Source organism: Strongylocentrotus purpuratus, unplaced genomic scaffold (assembly GCF_000002235.5).
Source record: "Strongylocentrotus purpuratus isolate Spur 01 unplaced genomic scaffold, Spur_5.0 spur5_scaffold_21, whole genome shotgun sequence".
Lineage (NCBI taxonomy): Eukaryota > Metazoa > Echinodermata > Echinoidea > Camarodonta > Strongylocentrotidae > Strongylocentrotus > Strongylocentrotus purpuratus.
The window spans coordinates 9,994,655-10,012,607 of record NW_022145607.1 but is presented as its reverse complement, the minus strand read 5'-3'; the positions used below and the strand labels follow the sequence as shown (position 1 = coordinate 10,012,607).

At 35.9% G+C, this 17,953-nt stretch overlaps 1 protein-coding gene across 1 annotated transcript; it reads right to left on the bottom strand.

Moving 5' to 3' along the window:
• Window positions 1–11,016: 11,016 nt before the first annotated feature.
• LOC105439406 (toll-like receptor 4) lies at window positions 11,017–13,260 on the bottom strand. The gene is made up of 2 exons (XM_030994128.1): window positions 13,132–13,260; window positions 11,017–11,787 (listed from the first exon to the last, which is right to left on the bottom strand). The coding sequence occupies exons 1-2, from the start codon at window positions 13,258–13,260 to the stop codon at window positions 11,017–11,019; spliced, it is 900 nt and encodes a 299-aa protein (XP_030849988.1).
• Window positions 13,261–17,953: the final 4,693 nt, after the last annotated feature.

Here is a 17,953-nt window from a genome sequence, read left to right as displayed (position 1 = left end):
TCCAGATGCAAACAAAACGATCACTGAATATTGTAGGATCGCATATGCTTCCAATATGTTCATTTGAACCAAATTCATGACCCCATACCAAAACTTTGTATTACCTTTAAGGTCATTCAAAAAGCACTGTCATATTATGCATCGACAGAACTTTTATTTGCAGTTTCCCCAACTCATTTCTATTGCTGATTAACTTTGTATAATTCCGGTATGTTTGTAGACATGTTTCCATTTTCTGTGTGTTCTGTGTTTTTATAGTAATCTGTATCTTAATTTGTTTTATGGATTTGAATTGAAATAAAACTTGAACTTGAATTTATATAATTTGGGGTGTTTTTTTAAACATTAAAGTCATGATCATTAAATGGTATACGCTCTGAAGAGAAAATAAATAAAACGCAGCATTAAAGGTGTAGACCAGTTTTGGAAACGCCCCCCTCTCAAAAAAAAAATGAAATGGAAGCTCTTATTACCAATCATTTGAAATAATAAGACTTCTTAAAATGGCAAAAAGAATTCTCAGATTAGAGAATTTCTAAAAAGATCACTAGATTTATCCATTGCATACAATTCACAAATATTGGATTTTATTTTTATTTGTTTTTGGTAGATGCTCCCAAATTGTAAATGGAAGAAACACGTGGTCAAAATCTGTGATATTACAGTAATATGCATTTTTCGTACTTGAATTCTAGTCCACAGAGAAGGAGAAGAAGGAGAAGAAGAAAATTAAGAATGGGTTTTGTTAATACCCCCATCTTATACTCTGCCATTATCACAATGATTGCACATCGTTATTCCCATTCAGGTATTTATATAAATTTAATAGCTTTTGATTGGAAATGTATATATAATGTTCATTTATGTATATTAAATGATTGTGGGATATTTTAAATTTTAATGTCGTTTCTAATATATTTGTTTGTTATCTTTCTGCTTGTATGGAGATGAGTGGGAGTTTGATACACTCATATATTTTGTTGATACATCAGGAAAGAGAAAAAGAAAGTGTGGAAAAAGGGAAATAGACATGAGGAGAGAAGGGTGAAGAAAGTGAGAAAACAAGAATGAAGGGATTAAAGTAGAGAGGGAAGACAAGTGTTGAAGAAATAAGGAGTAGCAGGAGGAAACATAAATGTGTGTGTGTCTCTCTCTCTTAGTGCCATATCGTTTGACTTTGGCGATCATGCCGTTCCACAACCCTCGGCTCCTAGCCTTCTGTATTAGTACCACTCCCTGATCTTTCACTCCTCTCTCTTCCAACAATTTCTGCAGACTGTCCATCCAAAGTATCCTCCTTCTTCCCCTACTCCTTCTTCCCACAATTTTCCCTGTCAAAGCAAGATTCTCTAGGCCTTCTTTACGTGTAATGATTGTGACCCATGAACTTCAACTGCCTAATCAACATCTCACGTATCACTTTCCTTTGCACTCCAGCTCGTGTAAGAACTTCCTCATTACTAACTGTGTAATAAATATGTATATATATATATATATATATATAATATATATATATATATATATATATAAAGCGAGAGAGAGAGAGAGAGAGAGAGAGAGAGAGAGAGAGAGTGAGAGCGAGAGAGGAAGAGATATCTCCACAACTATCTTTTGTACTTTCCGATTTTGAAAAGACAAGAGATTACTAGTTTTCTATCTCATATCTTCATATTCTTAAGTTTTCAAGTGCTCATATTAATAGACAAAGAAAGAGAACCAGGGCCCGGTTTCATGAAGCTTTTCATCAATAAATAACAATTTAGAATGCGTAGGAGTTTGATACACTCATATATTTTGTTGATACATCAGAAAAAGAGAAAGAGAAAGTGTGAAAAGAAAAGGGAAATAGACATACAAAGAGATAGGCGAAGAAAGTGAGAAAACAAGAATGAAGGGATTACAGTAAAGAGGTATAAGAGAAGTGTTGAAGAAAGGAGGAGAAGCAGGAAGGGGATATACAATGTGTGTGTGTGTATGTGTGTGTGTGGTGTGTGTTGTGTGTGTATATATTATATATATATATAGAGAGAGAGAGAGAGAGGGGGGGGGGCATGGGAGAAACAGAAGAGAGAAAGGTGGTAGAAGTCTGAAGAATTTTTACTTGAATATTGGCAGCAGTTAAATAAATTAGATAAAAGTAAAAGAGTTATTTAAGTTCGTATAACTACGCGGGGGGGGGGTGGAGAGGCGGGGTTCGATGTTTCAAACACTCCCGCCAGCCTGATATAACTACATGTATAGAGAGCAGACATCATTTCAAATAGAAATTTAAATCTCTAGCACAGACTAATATGTTATGAAGAATTTTGATCAAGAAATAAATGTTTTAAAGCGGGCAGTTGCTATAGCGTGACTAGAATTTAAAAATAAAATAAATGTCCTTAATTTCCCTGGGTGTACGAGGAAAATCCCTCTCACTCCATAACTATTTCCTGTTACTTTCCGTTGACATTGTTCGATTTCGACTTTTTGTTTCATTCTTGCGTTTAACTTTGATGAGTGCAAGACGGAAAACTTTAGTATGGCTCTTTTCAACGCTATTCTCCGATTTTGTAGTACTAATCATCTTTTAAGTTCGTTTTGAAAAGACAAGAGATTGCTAGTTTTCAGGTACTCGAAATTCTCATCACTCTTTTATCTTGTATCTTCAGGTTCTCACGTTTTCTTCAAGTGCTCACATTAAAAGATAAAGAAGGGGGACCAGGCTCCAGTTTCATAAATCTTTTCATAAATAAATAACAATTTAGAATGCGTAGGTCCTGAGCTTGATACACTCATGTACTTTGTTGATAAATCAGAAAAAGAGAAAGAGAAAATGTGAAAGGAGTAGGGAAATAGGCATAAGGAGAGATGGGTGAAGAAAGTGATAAAAACAAGAATGTAGGGATTAAAGAAGAGAGGTTAGAGAAGTTTTGAAAAAAATGAGGAGTAGCAGGGAGATATATACAGTGTATATATATATATATATAGAGAGAGAGAGAGAGAGAGAGAGAGAGAGAGAGAGAGAGAGAGAGGAGGCATGTCAGAAACAGGAGAGAAAAGGGTGTATAGAAGTTTAAATAAATTTTACTTAAAATATTAGCAGGAGTTAAATAAATTAGGTAATAGTTATGTTTTGGACTTGTGCTATCTAAAGTCCAAATATGTTTTCTTTCCTTTTCGTTTATGTGTTATTCACACATTATGCGTAAATTAACTACGGCGTTATATGATTTATCGATCGTATACAATTACAAAATATTAGATTTTTAAAAAATTTGTTTATGGGAGATGCTCCCAAATTGCAAATGGGGAAATGCGTGGTCAAAATCTGTGATATTACGGTAATATGCATTTTTCGTACGGTGTGGAATCGATCTGAAAAGGTTGATCATGTAACATATCAGTAATGGTGTGTACTGCAAGTGCAAATTATAAGAAATTTGAACCAGTCTTGGTAAAAGTAACAACACTGTATACACAGAAAGATGTATTTAGGAGTACACAAACATGTGGCATAAAAATGAGGCCAATCTTTTTAAAGCTGTTACTCGTCATACACTGTTGGTCATAAAGATGGAATAATTATTTTATACCCCAATTCATGGAATGATTTTGACAATGATTTATTCCTAATAGATCTTAATAATAGTATACATTCTCAGATTTTATTGAATAATGATTTGCGAGTGTTATTTTGCGTGACTGCTAAAGCATGTGTGTGCTACTATGCTAATCAACTAGGGGACCTACGTCTTAACTGACAGTAATGAGGATTAATGCCTCACAAAAGGGCACTAATATAGCTGATCGAATCGGTTTTTATTCTGGGGCCTCACAGTAACGAGGCCATTGCTTCGCCACTGAATCATGACTGTACGCAGCGGGACTAGGGTACGTCGCCACCCCCACAAATACTAAAAAAATCAAAGAAAATGCAATTAATTATCAATAATTCATTGCATTTTCCCCGGTCCCCAACAGATAAAATCCCCCTGTAGGGCCGTGCATTTGGTTCAAGGCATGCCCACATAGAGGATTTTTGTATGTTGGGGGTCGGGGCAAAATGCAATAAGTTATTGATAATTTATTGCATTTTCTTTGTTATTTTGTATTTGTGTGGGCTGCTACATACCCTAGCCGTCAGTGCGTCACAGAAAAAACGAAACTGAGAACTATCGATGTTTTATCATAACTTAGTCACATTTATATTTAATAAATGACACATATTTGAAAAAGCTTAGATCCTCCTCTTTCATTTGATGCAACTCATATGAGGCATATTTCACGCATGAGTGATTAAAATGAATTTGAAGAGAGGAAAACAAAAAGTAATTTGGCGGACGGTATCTGAATTTCAAAAAGAAAATCACATTTCTAGAAAGTTGATTTTCTGCCCTATCATATGACACCTCAGTCAGGACAAATGAGCTAGGAATAACAAAGTTCTGTTTGCATTTCCATAATTTCATTAAACGAAATCGTTTTCACTGGCTGTCTGATGTAGCAACAAACGGAATTAACAAAAGACTTAACTCCGTTTCGTTGACAATCAGCCGTAGACGAAAGACTTCATGCATGGCTGATTGTCAACGAAACGGAGTTAAGTCTTTTGTCAATTCTGCTTGTTGCTACGGCAGGGAGCCAGTGAAAACGAATTCGTTGATAACATTATGGAAAAGCAAGCACTACTTTAAACAACAGAACTTTGTCATTCCTTGCTCGTTTTTCCTGATTGAGGTGTCATATGAAAGGGTAATAACTCAACTTTCTAGATATGTGATTTTCTCTTTGAAATTCAGATACCGCCCGCCAAATGACTTTTTGGTTTCCTCTCTTCATATTCATTTTAATCAGTCATGCATGAAATATGCCTCATATGAGTTGCATCAAATGAAAGAGGAGGATCTAAGCTTTTTCAAATATGTATCATCTATTAAATATAAATGTGACTAAGTTATGATAAAACATCGATAGTTCTCGGTTTCGTTTTTTCTGGGACGCACTGTATATATAAAGAGAGGGACAGAGAGAGAGAGAAAGAGAGAGAGAGAGAGAGAGAGAGAGAGAGAGAGAGAGAATGCATGGCAGAAACAGAAGAGAGAAAAGTGGTATAGAAGTCTTTACAAAATGTTACTTGAATAGTGGCAACAGTTGATAAATTAGGTTTTCCCGGCCAATTTCGTAAAAGGAGCAATCAATTTCATGTTCAAGCAGATTTTCTCCACTCGTTGCTCCCTTGTTTCATTTTTAAACTTGTTGCATTCAATTTCGTTTCGAGTCACCGAATTTTCTAAACACGCACATTCAAATGAAAGCTTGGTTCAGTCAACTCGGAAATGCGTAAGGGTCATTCAATTTCGCCAATGTTGAGTGGGAGATGAATTCTTTGGCGAATTGCGGTTTTCGTCTATGGGCAACCTCTTTCGCAATCGGGTCATTTAAATTAAAACTAGACCTCATAATCATAGTATGAGGCTCGATGTTCATTCGGATATTCAGTATTTCATGTTCATATTTTATTTATTCTATTTCTCTATGATCTTTTCTAACATAATTTCACATTATACAATCGTCTTATTTGTCTGATATATTTATATTGCATTTTATGTTTTCTCTTTCTTTCGACGTACTTTATTTCTGTTGAAACATCTTTTTATTCATATCTTCATATTTTTCATTATAAATGCCTTAGGGGTTATTTTTTGAATGGTTTGTTTTTATCAATCTTTATTGAGTAGGTGATCTTTCTTTCTTTTCATTTAACATCTTTTTCTTTATTCACAATTGTATTTTTTTCCACCATGTCCATGTTTATTAAACCTAACCTCTACTTCAGTCCAAGATCTGTTTATATATAGCTTGTGCTTAGAAGAGAAGTCACAAATTGTGCACCTTCTCTGGGGACAGTTACCTGTGTAATAACAAAATACGCATGTTATTCCTCCAAGTAAACTTTGCATAAAATTATTCAAACAGAAGTATATTAAGTGACAAATTAACATCAAATGAAAAGCAATGCACACATGTCACATATGCCTAATCACAAAATTCAATGCACGAAGACATACCACCGTCTGTCCGGCGCGAATTTGAATGCTCTTTGCACGCTTTTCTAAATTGAATGCTTGTTTTGCACGTCTCCGTGACAAGAGTATGAAATCGCGTGCTACTAACTCAAATTGAATGACGCAATTAGCTTTTTGAATGTTGATCTACATAGTCATTCAATTTCGCACGAACTTGAATGAACGTAACGTTAAATTCGGATGCTAAGTTTACGAAGTTGGGCGGGGAAACCTGTAGTAAAAGAGTTTTTTACGTATACATGTAACAAGGGGTGGTGGAGATCGAGGCTGGGTTCGATATTTCGAACATTCCCATCAGCCTGATATGATAACATGCGTAGAGAGCAGACATCCTTTCAAATAGAAATTTAAATTTCTAGCACAGACTAATGTTATGAAGAATTTGAGACAAGAAATAATTGTTTTAAAGCGGGCAGTTGCTAGCGTGACTAAAATGTAAAAATAAAATAATGTCCTAAATTTCCCTGGCTGTACGAGGAAAATCCCTATCACTTCATAACTATCTTTTGTAAGTTTCCGTTTATATTGTTCGATTTCGGCTCTCTGTTTTATTCTTGCGTTTTACTTTGATGAGTGCAAGACGAAAAGCTGGCTCTATTCATTACCAATCATCTTTTAAGTTCGTTTTGAAAAGACAAGAGATTGCTAGTTTTTAGGTACTCGAAATTCTCATCACTTTCTATCTCGTATCTTCAGGTTCTCACGTTTTCTTCAAGTGCTCACATTAATAGACAAAGAAAGGGAACCAGGGTCCAGTTTCATAAAGCTTTTCATCAAATAATAACAATTTAGAATGCGTAGGAGTTTAATACATTTTGTCGAAACATCAGAAAAGAAGAAAACGAGAGTGTGGAAGGAGTAGGGAAATATGTATGAGGAGAGATGGGTAAAGAAAGTGAGAAAACAAGAATGAAGGGATTAAAGTAAAGAGGTATAAGAGAAGTGTTGAAGAAAGGAGGATTAGCAGGAAGGGGATATACAATATGTGTGTGTGTGTGTGTGTGTGTGTGTGTGTAGAAGCGTTCGGGTAGGGGGCGGGGCTGCACATCCAAAATTTGTGAATAACACGGACAAGGCAAACACATATAGACTTCAGATAGCACAAGTCCAAAAAACACAACTATTTTACTACTATTTATTTTATTCAACGGCTGCCAATATTCAAGTAAAGTTTCTTCAGACTTCTATACCACCTTTCTCTTTTCTGTTTCTGCCATGCCTTCTCTCCCTCTCTCTCTCTCTCTCTGTCTGTCTGTCTCTGTCTCTGTCTCTGTCTGTCTCTCTCTCTATCTCTCTCTCTCTCTCTATATATATATATACATACACACACACGCACACACACACACACACACACACATGCACACACACGCACACACGCACACGCACACACAGACACACTTTTTTAATAGTAATTTTGTTTTATTCCTCCAGATGTAATATAAACAAGAACATACAATTGAATAAAGTAAATAAACGTTTAAAATATTAATTGCTTATACATGAACATAAACATAAACATACATTAAACCAAAAGTCATTTGCAGTATATATAACAATTACTGAGCAACAAAGTAAACTTAAAGGTATAGACCCGTTCTGGTCATGCGATTGCATTGTGAAAGAAACGTTGTGGAATCGATCAGAAAAGGGTGATCATCTAGCATAAAAGTATTGGTGTGTACTGCAAGGTTCTGGAATCATCAAAATAATAAGAAATTTGTATCAGCAAAATGTGTATCATCACGTATCAGTCAAAACATGTTCTTTCACATGATTGGTAATAAGAGCTTCTATTTCATTTTATGAGAGGGGGGGCGTTTCCAAAACTGGTATATACCTTTAAAGTACATAAACATAATTTATAAGTCAATTGTACGTGCATTTTATTCACTTTAATTAACTGTAAATCTAAGCATATCAGGAGCTCTTGTAGCGCAGTAGAATATAAACTTAATGTTGGAAAGTTTCTGCGCTCTATAAATGTACTGTTATTATTGTTATTATTATTATTATTATTATTTATTATTATATATAAAACAAACTTAAACAAATCTGGAGTTATTTCATTGGTACAAAGCCCTGCTCCTCCCTGCCCCTCCCTCCCACAAACACACCCACACAGACACAGACACACACACACACACACACACACACACACCCCCACTACTCACTCAGTGGATGTCTGCTAACATTCTCAACTCAAGAAATATACTAAATAAGTAAGTTAACTAGCCTGCAAAATAGAGCTACACTTTAACAGACTCACGGTGGAGAGGAAAATAAATCTTAATTAAGACTAAGCTGCTCTCACTTCAGAAAAGGTACTCCCAGCTTTTCCATTATAATGGCCATTTTCTTTTCCTTATCCCTATAATTTAAAATGGTTTTCTTCATCTTTTATGAAGTTGGTAGTTCCCCCCCCCCCCCCACCCCCGATCTTGACATAAATATAACATACTTCATTATGAAAAATATAGTATTACAGATTTGTATTGTATATGAACTACCTGCCAACCCAACAAATATATCTCGCCATTCTAAATCTTTAAAGTTGTACTAAAGCCTGCCATATCATTTGAACGCTCCCGCAAGATAACAAATAATATTTATATGTTTCTATATTTCCTGTTTACAAAACAAATACATTATCACCGACAAAATCAAATCTATGAATATGCTCATTTAAAGTATATATGGCTCCAAGCAATAATTTAGATTGAAATTCTCGTTGTTTTTTAATGAGTATAGTAATTATTAGTCTAACACACACAAAAGCGCACACACACACACACACACGCACACATACACATTCTCTCTCCCTTATATATATATATATATATATATCCCTCTCACTCTCCACCATATCTTTCTCTCTCATCATATCATTCTCTATATTCACCTCCATTCTCTCTGTATCCGTTTTCATGCACTCCACCATATCTCTTTCTCTCTTCGTTTTGATTTACATGTGATTAATTACCTCCCCCTCATTCACTTCCTCTCCAAATCCATTTTTTCTTTCTCTTGATATCATGTTTTTATCTCTTCCAGGTTCTGCTAATAACATTCACGAAGTCATGTATGTACGTGTAACTAGAGGGGACGGGGTGGCAGGGTTCGAGGTTTCGAAAACACCCGTCAGCCTAAAAGCAGATATCGTTTCAAGGAGAAATTGAAATATCTAGCACAGACAATGACAGACTAGTAAGGCTATGAAGAATCCAGGAAATACATATTTTTATGCGGACAGTAGCTAGCATGGCTCTATAACAGGTCTATAAAGAAGGGGGTGGTGATGCCATTTTGACATAGTACAAATTGTTGTCACTATCCCCCCCCCCCCCCCCCCCTCTCCTATTGCACGGGAAACATTGTTCATTGTATGACTACATTTCCACGGGCTTTCAGGAGGACACCTTTGACAGTTAAACTCGTTTTATGTTCATATTTCCGGGTACAAATAATGTCCTAAATTTTCCTGACTGTAAGAAGAAAATGCTTCTCATTCCATAGTTATCTTCTGTAAGTTCGTTTCGAAAAGACAACAGATTGCTATTTCTCATCACTGATTATGCATGTTTAAAAATACTCGAATTGGACGGGGACACCCCATCCTCCTCCTTTCTCGCTCCGTACATCCATAGTTTGACCTGTTCGTCTAAACTATGAGAAACACAGATACACATAAATTTTGTTGTAATACGCCATAATATTCCTTTGACACAGAGTTTTAAAATGAAAAGGTGAACTATCATACATCAATGTGAAAATAATGTGTGCAGTATTCCAAATACTATTAAAAACATGCAAATTTTGTTGTGACTGGCATAATTTACAGAAATGTACATAAATGTATATAATCATAAAGCATTAAGCTATTCCACAGTCATGTTCGACATGTTCGATGGCGAGAATTTCTATAGCATTTCAGAGATCGGTATTCTTAAAGAAATCTCCTTGACACCGAGAGATTTAAGATACAATGTTGTATTAAAAAAAGACAATGAGAAAAAACCTTAATTTTACCTCGAATTATCATCATAGCTTCTCGTGTTATGTTCCAAAACTTAATCTACAGAAAAGTTCGTTGATAAAGAGGTTTCATGGACATGGCTTTTTGGTTGCCTCGAAGAGATTCACTTCTCCATAAATACTTACACTAACACTTACCGGCGCACACTTCACGATCCGACTGCGATCTGTTTCTCGAAGAAGTAAGCTTGAAATCCCCTAAAAGTTAGATTCTATTAATCAATGAATAAACAAATCCTCAAACATTTTACATGTTGAAATGTTCATATAAAATGCTGTTGTAAATTCTTCCAAAATCGGATCGCTGTCAGATCGCGTATAGTGTGCGCTAAGCTTTAGAGTAATAGGACTCAGTACGTATAAACCTTTAAATGCAAATTCTCTTATTCAGCGAATGGTGATTCTAATTCTGACATTGAAAAATAGAAAGAAACTGCGATACACGTATTATAAAGATTTGCATCCAACCATGTCATGAAACCATCATACCACGGTGAAACACGCTAATTCTATGATTGTCAATTATCTAACAGATTTAAGTTCCAAAGTATATCTTTAACAGAAACAGGAAAAACAACATCAACAACAACAATGCTAATGGTGATGATGATGATGATGTTAACAATAATAATAATGATAATGATGATAATATTAATAACAATAATAACGATGGTAATGTTAATAATAATGATGATGATGAGGATGGGGATAATGATGATAATGATACTGATGATAGTGAATGAGAACATCAAAAAGACAATTATGTATAACAGTATCAATAGAGCGATCCATCTGCTACTGCTACCACTACTACGACTACTACGACTAACACTTCTGCTGTTGCTGCTGCTACTACTATCACTGTCATTACTGTTAACCATCAAACGTTTCTCTAGGTTCCTTTATGACTGTTATGCTACTCATTTGGGATCAAGTCATTTGTCCTTAGATTAATGGTCAGATTTTTGGCCAATTTATCCCAGAAATATTCTTGTCCTCTCATGTCCTCAGTCCAGTGGATATATGGTCTGCCATCATTGAGATACAACCTCGCCAAGAATGGCATTTCATCATCAGGGATGTCTTCGAGGAAGACCACGACTACGAATTCAGTCAAAGTGTCACTCACGTGGTCCATGGCCGTACGGAACTTGAGTGTGAACCAGCGGTCTTGCACAGCAGCTCTGCTAAGCACTATGATGGTCTTGTAACTGTGGCTCACCACGTAATCGACGGAATCCAAATAATGTATACCCAATACAAGGTCTTCGTCACCGAAGACGTTCCTCTGAAACTGTGGAAGCCGTTCTTCGAGAGCCGGTCGGAGCTGTTCGCGAATCCATTCCTCGTCATCTTCGCCATCGTCGTAGAAAATGATGTTCACGTCAAACTCGTAGTCGTTGTGGTCTCGAGCGCCTCGCATCTCTTTATAGCCCACTGCGGCCAGTTTCAAGAGAAAGAGTTTGTACCTCAACTGCCGTCGGCAGTGATACAATAGCACGCTGACTACAACCAAGCCAATGGAGGCGAGGGGAATCAGAAACAATAGACCATTTATTATACAGAGTTCATTTGGATCAACATCAAGCAGGGGTTTCTCACGAAGAGTATCCAGAGATTCTGATGAACAAATGGTTTTGTCCTTGTCTATCAGGTGTATAGGTTTGTTAATCCAAACAATAAGCCACTTTAGATCACAGTTACAATCAATTGGGTTCATTGATAGATCAATTGAAGAAATGGAGGAAAGGATCGGCTTGAAAGTCCTTTGATTAAAGCGATTTAATTGGTTGTCGGCCAAGGAAAGATTTGTGAGTTTCCGGTTATTTGAGAACATTAGCTCATCCAAGTATATGATCTGGTTTCCTTCTAGGTCGATAATGTTAACTTGACCTAACCCCGACAATACATCATCAGGAATATGTTGGATGTTGTTTCCTTTCAAACTCAACTTCTGAAGCGATTCCAACCCCGAGAAGACAAGAGGATGTAGATTTCTAATTTGGCAGTATTCTAGATTTAGCTCTTGTAAAACTGAGAGTTGCCGGAATATCCCTGGCGGTAAAAAACTCGGGAAAGAGTTTCTACTCAAATCCAAATGATTAAGACCCAATAATCCATCGAAAAGAGACGCGTTTCCATTCCATATGTTATTCGTAATGTCAAGCCCAGCGTCTTTCATGTCTAACTTAACAAGAGAATGTAAATGTTTAAACGAGGCTGGTCCGATATGAACCCCGATGTCTAACGGATTAATAGAGTTAAGGAAAAGTGATCTTAATATTGGGGTGTTCAATTCCAAATTTGTATATAATTGACATCCGGACAAATCAATGGTTTGAATATTGTCAAGTCCCGAAAAGGCCGTCAGCTCAAAGACACCAAGTAGTCTGTTATAGCTCATGTTTAAGAAAGTTAAATTTCCTAAACCCCGAAATACAGATGCAGATATGTTTGTAATCATATTACCGGATAAGTCTAACTCCAATAAGTCAACTGTCCAAGTCTGTTTATGAGGATTTATTTGTTTTACTTGGTTATTGTTGATTATTAGTACCTTTAATGCCTTCATGCCCTCGAAAAAGTCTGGTTGAATTTTGTCGATGGGGAGTTCGTTATAATTGAAAATTAATTTTTTGAGTTTTGTTAAATTCGAGAAGACTAAAGGATGGAGGCTTTTAAGTTTATTGCTTTCTAAGTACAGAAGAGAGAGAGAAGAATCGCGCAGTGGATCAAAGAAACCTTTAGGAAACGCACCGACAGAGCCTTCCTGGATTATAAGCTCATCGATGTCTGATTTTGAGATGCCGAGGATGATGTTCGTTAACACCTCGTTACTCAAAGGGTAGCCACCTAGCATCAAACAGCGAACATGTAATGATGTGATCACATCAGGGTCTACGGATTGGATTGGGTTTTGTCTAAGATCTAGAATAGAAGTGTTGCACACAAAGGTGAAATCTCCCGCCGTAAGGTGTTTTATTTGATTAGTATCCATGTATACTATGTTGGCCATGCCACAATAACTCACATTGATGAAGGAGAGCCGGTTGATGTACAGAACAACAGTATCTAGGTGTGGACTCCATTTTAGAATGTCATTGGGGAGCGCCGCCAAGTTTGTTTTCGTTAAATCGAGCATGGAAAGCTGTGAAGACATCATAAAGACGCCTGTTGCCGGAAGCACAAGACGCTGGTTCATCAATAGAGACAGGTTAATTAAGCCTTTGAGGGGGTAAAAAGTGCCGGATTCTATTGATCTTACATCGTTGTGAGAAATGTCCAAGGAGTAAATTTGAGGGTATACTTTAAACGAGGAGTTCAAGAGTTTGGTGATATTGTTATAAGACAAGTCAAGCACCTCGGTATCCCCCAAAAGTTTCTGCGGAACCGTCTCCAGGCCTTTATTGATGCAAGAAGCTTTTTTCAGTTCAAGATTCTGATCACATCTGTGGAAAGATTTGTCCATGTCCAGAGTTAAGGATGTCACCGCCGAATCTCCATCGTGTCGATGCAAATATTGAAAGGATGAGCTGACGAGGAGACAAGCGACGAGCAATGGGTATAATATTGAGCTGTTTGCCATGACGTCAATATATCGCCTCTGGAAAAGGAAAGGTACACCTTTGTCGGATGATAATGTCGTGGGTAAACTTCCAATGAAGGAAAGTGTAGACGTGGTGTATTTTTAGTTCATCGTTTTATTTTGTCATCAGACGAAACCAAAAAAAAGCCCTGCAAGAAACAGGAGAATATCAATCAATTAATACTTCAGTCATTTATAATATCGATGAATGTAAATAAACAGATTTTGTTGAATAACAATCAATATTGTCATAACATGAAATATAATTTCTATCAGCTAGTAACGCTGACACATTACCTATTAACCATCGGAAGTCTGTACCTCCATCCACAGACCACAATGGAATAATTGAGTCAGAACTTCGAGAATATTATCATTATCATAAAATGGCAGACAAATCCCCGTATTTGCATTCTCACTAGCCACCATCATTTTCCGCTGATAACATGCCTCCGTCTTAGAACAAAGACAATTTAGGAATTTGGAATGATTCAATCAGAATTACCCACTATAGTAGCATTGCTATCAAATAATATAAAAATTGAAAGAGTAGAATTAAAATGATTAAACCATATTCAATTTTTATATTCATTTTTAGTCATTTCCAATTTAGATTCTTATAGAAAATATGCTGTTCCATGATAGAATAATCAACAAATTTTACCAGTGTAAAGACACATGATTAAAATCATTTTGAATGTGATTGCTTCCTGAGCAATTGTACCGAACTACAAGATTACTGTGCTATTATAGTCATCTTGAGAATAAACCTGCATTATGATTTAAACCTATACATTTCGCCAAAATATTGTAAATATCAAGACCAATTTTAAGTATCAGTGAGTGTGACTAATTAAACCTAATTCAAAATGCCTACACAAGATCGACATCACCCTGGCACGAAGCCGATTTACTATGAACCGAAACCACCCAAGAGATAACCATCATTTCCCATGGTCGCCCTCTGGCTCTAATACTACAACCATGCATTGTAACTGCAGTTCAGCTGAAGCTTTTTTGCCAAAATCAAATATTAATCATTCAATTTCAATTACTCACTGCTCTGTTTCCACGTCTATCTATTTGTACCATTGATACAATGAACTATGAATTCAAATATTCGCTGTTCACTTACAGCATGTAATCATTTTGTCCTGACACTACAGCATAACTGCACAGGTTATTTACAATGTATGATTACTCATGAATTCATATAAACAAGTTCCAACTAAATGTTGAATTACTACCTGCTTTCTTAATCACTATAAACACAGCTTAGCTAATCACAGATTATACTAAATTTTGTGTATCAATACAAGGTTATAACAAGATGGGTAGATTACTATCAACAACTAGTATTCCTTTTGTGAGACCAAAGACACAAACATAATACCAAGTTCAGAATTGCCAACTTGAAATCTGTTGACAACTACAGAATAATTATCACTAATTATATGTACTCGTTTAGTCTACATATCGTATACTTGTGTTTATAGCAACAACAAAAACAAACATTGTAATTGTTTTCTATATGAGCTGAACGTACATTATGAAGCAAATTGATCTTTTTAATTTCTCGATATCCCCGCCCCAAACAATTATATTTCAATGTTATGATTTCAAAATAAATCGTTTTCGCCTTTATACTTAAGGGAGAACTTACCAAAAAATAGCTATGCATCAATATAGGCATCTTCTAAAATTAAAGTGTAAATGCATCACAATGTGAGGATTGGATGTCCATTCTGCATGTCACGGTGGAGTTACTACACTAATATAATGGAATATCAAATGGAGCAGATAGGGCACGTTGAGTATTAACGTAAGTTTTAAAAAAAATGATATGGTCCTTTGACAAAATAATACATAGTTAAAAGAGCAAATTATTCAAAGAGGGCATTTCAACCAATAAAATGAAACAACTAAAATAATAAAATAACAATATTTAATGTTATGAAAATGTTACATTAATTTTTAAATACTTATCGGGATTCAGGTCATGAGATTTCAACACGATAGGATTTGGGGTTATCAATTAACAGTTGTTTGTTAATGAGGCATAACAAAACTCTCTTTCATGCATAACAGGGTCTGCGAGGATAAAACTATTTGATGTGTCACTTCTTGAAGTATTTCCAAAGTGAGTGTTCAATCGCATTCCGACTGATACTAATACACAACTTCATCATCATGGGAAAGCAAATTTGATATAAAAAGCATTAAATTATAATCTTAATCTGTGATCAGCAAGTTCGATACAAAAACCTGCGTTTTGTTCTCCCCCACACAGTAAAAACGCTGCTTAAAAAAGTGATGTTCACTTACAGTTGTACACTATCTTAAACAACAGTTGAATAAATTGTAAACAATGTTGCTCGAAACGAAAGTAATTTTGTTAAACATTAGCTGTTTAAAATTTAATGACTGCTATATTTACTATACGAGAGCTTTTAGACAGCGTTGTTTACATATGACGTCATGTGTCTCGTGCCAGTAAAGTGCGCGTTGGCTAAAAGCTTTATTTCACATTGTTATGTTTAGAAACAGGTTCCTTGAAACTAACATGCAATTGAAATTAACATGCCACTTAGAAATGCAGTGCAGCTGTTTAGGCACAGCTCATTGTTATTCATATTAGATGCATACACACAATGCAAGTGTATGCAAAGGTCTTCTGTTGACTACATAGGCCCCCCCCCCCCCCCCCACTCAGGTTTCGAAATGACCGCATGCGTGTTGCCAAAATGTCCGGTAAAGGGGTACTTTTCGTGCGACAAAGTCCGGCCCGAGAATTGTAAAAAAAAAAGGGGTGTATTTGACTTTTCACCCGGAGATTTTTTTTAAAAGGGGGTGTTTTTCTCTTTTTTTCTCTCATCTCTTTGGAATCCTGAGAAATTATTCCGAATTTAGGGGGGTACATTGAGCATTTTTCCCAATTTAGGGGGGTCTCCAAGGCAGGAAAAGCCCGCGAAAAGCCCGCGAAAGGGGGGTTCGGAAATGTTGGCAGTCCTCAGATAGGGGGTGCTTTCAAAAAGAGGGAACGAGCATATGCGTACCCTAAATAACACTGAGTGGGGGGCCGGGCAAGCTACGCGCCTGCATTTAAATATATAGCTATGATACTGACTAAGTTAACGAAATAATTCTTATATTTATGTCGAGGAAAATAAAAATAAAAAAACATTTGCGCATACGCTAGTACTATAGATAGTTCATAGAAAAAACAATTTAGCCTTAGGCCCCGGGTTGAAAGGGTTAAATTTGTAGACACGGGGACATTAAATTTTGTCGGTAATTGGTGGCTAGTTTTGTCGGTAATCGGTGGTCTCTACACCCCGCCACTGAAAAAGGTCTAGCGACGCCTCTGTTTGTGAATTCAGTTAAATTTAATGTATATGCTTTATAAACATTGTAGAGATAGACATAGATTGTACAATATTAGTGAGAGCAATAAACCGTGAGTTTGACTTTGGAAAAGTATAAACATCGACTCAAAACCTACCGTTGTGTTCCATGAAACTCACGGGGACAACTCATGGTTCCTTGTACAAATCTAGCATACACTATTAGCCTGAAACGTTTCATAATGACTTTGTATTTTTCAGTTAAATTTGTTTTAACTCAGCATTTTCATAATTTCGGACATTTTAACTAAAAAAAGCACTTTACTCTCTTTGACGGATAAGAACATGTATAGCCTGGCCTGATTGTATTCCCTTTATTGATCAATAAAGTGATTTAGAAGGGGAAAATGCTTTACATGTAGGTTGAAATATAAATCAGTTATTGCACTTTGAAATACTTGAAATCATGAAAGCCACTTTATATTTGGGGGTAGTTACCACGCTCAATTTTTATCACAAAAAAAAAATTCTTTGCTCAAAATTTGAAAGAATGTCCAATATCCTGATTTTCATTTTTTGACCCGAATATGTTGAAAAACATTTCAGTTGATATTTATTTCATTCTGAGTTTGAAGTAACAGAACTGTTGGGTATACATTCGAAAGTTGGTAATTACACACATATATTTCAAAGTTTTGAAAACACAATAAAGCTGTCCATGATTGAAACACTTGTTCTTGGTAACATATAATATATTATATGTTTTCGTGCAACACAGAGAAAAAGATCAGATAATGTGATGGAAAATAAATTACTTTAAGCTATGCCAAATGAGTTGATGCCTTTTTACGTGATGCGCAATTTGAGTGGAAAACACTCCAAGCACAGTGTACATGTGCCATACGTATAAGGCAATTTTCAAA

What these genes read in the sequence shown, in the direction of transcription:
- LOC105439406 (XM_030994128.1), bottom strand. Translation starts at nt 13,260, where the DNA reads ATGTCTTCACAGCTTTCCATGCTCGATTTAACGAAAACAAACTTGGCG. An exon ending in ACCGGCTCTCCTTCATCAAT is followed by an intron (nt 11,788 to 13,131) that starts GTGAGTTATTGT and finishes TGTGATCTAAAG; the next exon opens with TGGCTTATTGTTTGGATTAA.